General features: G+C 43.2%; 1 protein-coding gene across 1 annotated transcript; it reads left to right on the top strand.

Annotated features, from left to right (window-relative positions):
* The first annotated feature begins 6 nt into the window (after window positions 1-6).
* Window positions 7-2190, top strand: LOC140321151 (uncharacterized). Its single transcript, XM_072398014.1, has 4 exons — window positions 7-393; window positions 578-751; window positions 850-976; window positions 1202-2190. The coding sequence occupies exons 2-4, from the start codon at window positions 605-607 to the stop codon at window positions 2002-2004; spliced, it is 1077 nt and encodes a 358-aa protein (XP_072254115.1). The 5' UTR covers window positions 7-393; window positions 578-604; the 3' UTR covers window positions 2005-2190.
* The last annotated feature ends 2189 nt before the right edge of the window (window positions 2191-4379 follow it).

Consider the following 4379-nt stretch of genomic DNA (forward strand, 5'->3'; position numbering starts at 1 on the left):
CCACCAGAGAGATGTCCCCGTCCTCTGTATTCCCGGGATTCCACACAGGAAGGTCAGGAGATCCCTCACCATCATCAGGTAGGTGGAACTGAGGGCCCCATATACCCACCAGAGAGATGTCCCCGTCCTCTGTATTCCCCGGATTCCACACAGGAAGATCAGGAGATCCCTCACCATCATCAGGTAGGTGGAGCTGAGGGCCCTATAAACCCACCAGAGAGATGTCCCTGTCCTCTGTATTCCCGGGATTCAACACAGGAAGGTCAGGAGATCCCTCACCATCATCAGGTAGGTGGAGATGAGGGCCCCATAAACCCACCAGAGAGATGTCCCCGTCCTCTGTATTCCCGGGATTCCATACAGGAAGATCAGGAGATCCCTCACCATCATCAGGTAGGTGGAGCTGAGGGCCCCATAAACCCACCAGAGAGATGTCCATATCTTTATAATTCCCACATTATATTACACACAAAAAAATCAGACCATGCCTCCCCATGATCTAGTAAAAAATTAATATTCATGGATAGACACATAAGGATCTGTATATTAGCTACATTTTCCTTTTTTACATTTACAGAGTAAAAACAAGAGTGATTGTAATGTTATGAAAAAAGACATAAAAAAAGAAGAGGAGGATGATGTGATGGAAGAATGGGAAAATTTAGAAAGGCAGATGGATAACAGGTGTCCACCACAGATGTGTTCCCAGGATTTCACACCAGAATCTCACAGTTATCCACACAATGATCAGGTAGATTGGGCAGGGAGTGTCAAACATAACTCCAAACTGTATTACATTGTGTTCCTCTAGGTGATCTTTAAGTTCTTAAAATCATTTTGATACTTTAGGGGGAAGAAGTTATTGATATGAAAATTGAGGTTAAAAAGAAAGAAGTGAGTGGAGGTCAGCTGTCTATGAAGGAAGCTGAAATGATGGTGACCATTACAGAGGAGTCTTGTCAAGATATTAGCACAGGTAAATATTATATACACAAAATGCAGGACCATCCAGGAATGGGAAAACTCGTTTTTATGAAAGGTCCATCTCCATTCCTCAATATAACGCCATGTCCCCAACAAATGAGGAGGAGATACTGTACACCATATGAAAGGTCCATCTCCATTCCCTACATTTCATCATAGATAACTCTTAACTGAAAAATGCAAGGAATGAGCTTTTTTGTTTTGTTTTTTACACCAGGCAGACATGATGACTGGAATACCTCAGTGGATGATCTCATTTTATCTCCTGACTGTAATGGAAATGATAGCAGTAGATCAGAACATTCCTCAGGGGAAGGCATTATTCCTGAAAGGACTCAGAAAGGGAAGGGTCCGTTTTTATGTTTGGAATGCGGGAAAGGATTTACTCAGAAACGCTCTCTCAGCATGCACCGGCGAACTCACACGAATGATCGTCCATATCCTTGTCAAGATTGTGGAAAATGCTTCAAAGTGAAATTTTGTCTTGATCGACATGCAGAACGTCATGATAATAAGGCTCTGTTGTCTTGTTCAGAATGTGGCATGTCATTTGAAAAGAGATCTGAACTTCATGTACACCAGCGGAGTCACAATGGAAAGGAGATCTTTTCTTGCCCTGACTGTGAAAAATCATTCATTAGAAAATATGATCTGGTTGTACACCAGAAATTTCACACGGGTGAACCACCATTTTCATGTTCTGATTGTAAGAAGTCCTTTAAAAATAAGCGAGAACTGGTTCGACATGAGAGAATCCACACTGGGGAAAAGCCTTTCATGTGTTCTGTGTGTGGAAAATCTTTCACTCAGAAATCACAACTCAATACACACCAGATAGTCCACACTGGGGAGAAACCCTTTTCCTGCTCCGAGTGTGGAAAATGCTTCCCCAGCAAAGGAAATCGAGATAAACATATGAGAATCCACACTGGTGAAAAACCGTTTTCCTGTTCGGTATGTGGCAAATGTTTTGCACAGAAAGTGACTTTAATTATTCATCAGAGAACACACAACACTTGAGACCACAGTTTCCTAGACTGAATTTCTATGTTTATTGAACAATCGTGCAATTAGGAGGCAGATTGAAAGGATTAATATTGTATTGTTGTGATCTAATGATAAATAGAAATCCTTTTTCCTAATGTGCATCTTCATGGGGTACTTTTGCCTAAAACTCGGACATTTGCCTTCGTCCATTCCAGAACCTGATCTATATCTATGACATCAGCATCAACCAATCACAGAAGACTTTCTTTCTTTTTTTCTTCATTTTACGGCTATAATTGGACAGCATTGGGATCCTGAATTTGTTTCCTCGTATCACTAAGAATGTTTAGCATTGAAAGCTATGGGTCCCACAGAGCAGATCAGTATTTGTTGTATTGTATTCCCCTTGTTTTAATATATTTATATTTCTGACCTCGCTGTGAATATTCTACTTACCTTGTGTTGAAGACTGTATGCAGCTGGAGAAGTCTAAGGCTAGGTACACACGGGCAATGCTTCTCGTCTGATAATCCGCTCAGAGCTGATATCGGACGAGAATTTTGCATGTGTACGGGGCTCGTCGTCCAAACGACCGTCCTGGTGGATCCATGGACAATGTACAACGAGCAATCGTAATGGAAGTGAAGGGGAGAGAGAGCAGCAGGGTGCCGCTCGGAAGTTCTCCCCCTCCCCGCTCCATCGAGCAGAACAGTGATGTATGTCCAGCGCTCGTTCATGCATCGTGCGGTCGTGTGATAGGATCGTAAAAGATTCTTTCCAAAGATAATTATTGCAAGAAGAGTCAGAAACCCTGTGCACACCTGTAGTAGCTAATTGAATCAAAAAAGATTCAGATTCTGGTTCAGCAGTGACACTGGGCAACTATCATTCTTTTTGATTTCCTGGTATAGGTTTCTTTATGGCACATTACAATTGCTGCATTGTAGTAACACAGCAAAGAACGTTCAGTGCAATTCATTCGGCACCCTAATGCATTTTGGGATTGATATGCTTTGCAGTGCAGTGTGCTGCACATTGGCGTATGATGGCGTGCAAGATGTGTTAAGTAGCCCATTCATAGCTGACCCTGTTGTGAATGGGCCTTCAATGACATCCAAAAAATATATAAAAGCACACACACCAAAAAATGTCAGTGGGGGCCAGGGGTTGTTGCCTAGGGATGGTGGGGTGAGGAGGTAACTCCCTGCAGCTCCATTAGGTAGGTGGGCATGCTGTGTATGGGGTAGGTAGGTGGGCAGGCCGTGTATGGGGTGTGACAGACATATTTGTCTAATAGAATCACGCTGGTTACGCAGGGCTATAATGGGTACGGTCACATAGTTTGTGTCCCACCCTTCCCCCAATGATTTGTTGTGAATAAAGTTGGTTAGTCTGATTGTACAATCTCCTCTCCATCATACAATAAAGTTTACATTTATTGAAACCATACAATATAAGGACCCGCTTAAAATTTAGCACTACAGCCCTGTTTGGTTAGTATTGAATAGCTTAGGTAGGTCCTTGTTGCCGGATGTAATAGAGATTGTACCTTGCTGACTTATTCATTACATTTGTCTCTAATTGGACAGACCTGCCACTGAATTACTTGCCATAGCAGGTGTTTGCCCCTCTAAGCCCAGCCATGGAATGCCAAGCCATATGATGTCTACTGAAAAGAGAAAGGTCGAGGCTTGTGCTTCCCCCTAGGATCTGAATTCAGACCCCCTGTGCCCATGTCACCCATATTGGACTGAGTCAGACTTCTGAATTTTCCAGTCTTTTTGGTCATGTGATATGCCACATGGTAGGTGGGACAGGAAGTGCGCTTTCTATTTACTCCCCAGTACAGGCAATTCCCACAGAAGGTCTGCAGATGCAGCAAGTGGACGGCCACTGGGTCTGTATTCTACGCAGAATTTATTTTAGGCTTGGGGGGGTAGAAGCTGTAGGCGGTCGGTGGCCTCTGTATTGTGACCCAACTATTCAGTAACCACCAAAAACCAGCCACGTGGTTACTGCAAAGTGCCGGGTGGTGCGCCCAGCTAAAAGTGGTCGGGGAGAACACGGGGTTACATAAAAACATAGAATAGTGGTAGCAGAAAAAGGCATTGTGTTTTTTTTATTTTATATTGACCATATCTTTATTTATCTTACACGTTGAACTCACCAGTATAGTAATAAAGGTGTAACCAGAGACCAATATGGAGGAACCCGGGATTCATTCCACCTCCTTCTGCTTCAGCACGCCAAAACATTTTGCTTCCCCTGTTGCCTGGATAAACTGTTTGCTCATTGTACCCCCAAATTTGAAGGTTATCCAGAACCTTCTTTGTCCCTGGGTGCAGTATTTTGCCATTGGACTTCTTAAACGGCAGGTTCCTCTTCTTTTTGAGAACGTACCTGACCCT

This window comes from Pyxicephalus adspersus, unplaced genomic scaffold (genome assembly GCF_032062135.1).
Source record: "Pyxicephalus adspersus unplaced genomic scaffold, UCB_Pads_2.0 Sca900, whole genome shotgun sequence".
NCBI lineage: Eukaryota > Metazoa > Chordata > Amphibia > Anura > Pyxicephalidae > Pyxicephalus > Pyxicephalus adspersus.

Excerpts from the sequence above, each read along its gene's own strand:
- LOC140321151 (XM_072398014.1), top strand. The coding sequence starts at position 605 with ATGAAAAAAGACATAAAAAAAGAAGAGGAGGATGATGTGATGGAAGAA. Across the intron at positions 752-849 it reads GTTATCCACACAATGATCAG|GGGGAAGAAGTTATTGATAT; the intron begins GTAGATTGGGCA and ends TTGATACTTTAG. Across the intron at positions 977-1,201 it reads TTGTCAAGATATTAGCACAG|GCAGACATGATGACTGGAAT; the intron begins GTAAATATTATA and ends TTTTTACACCAG.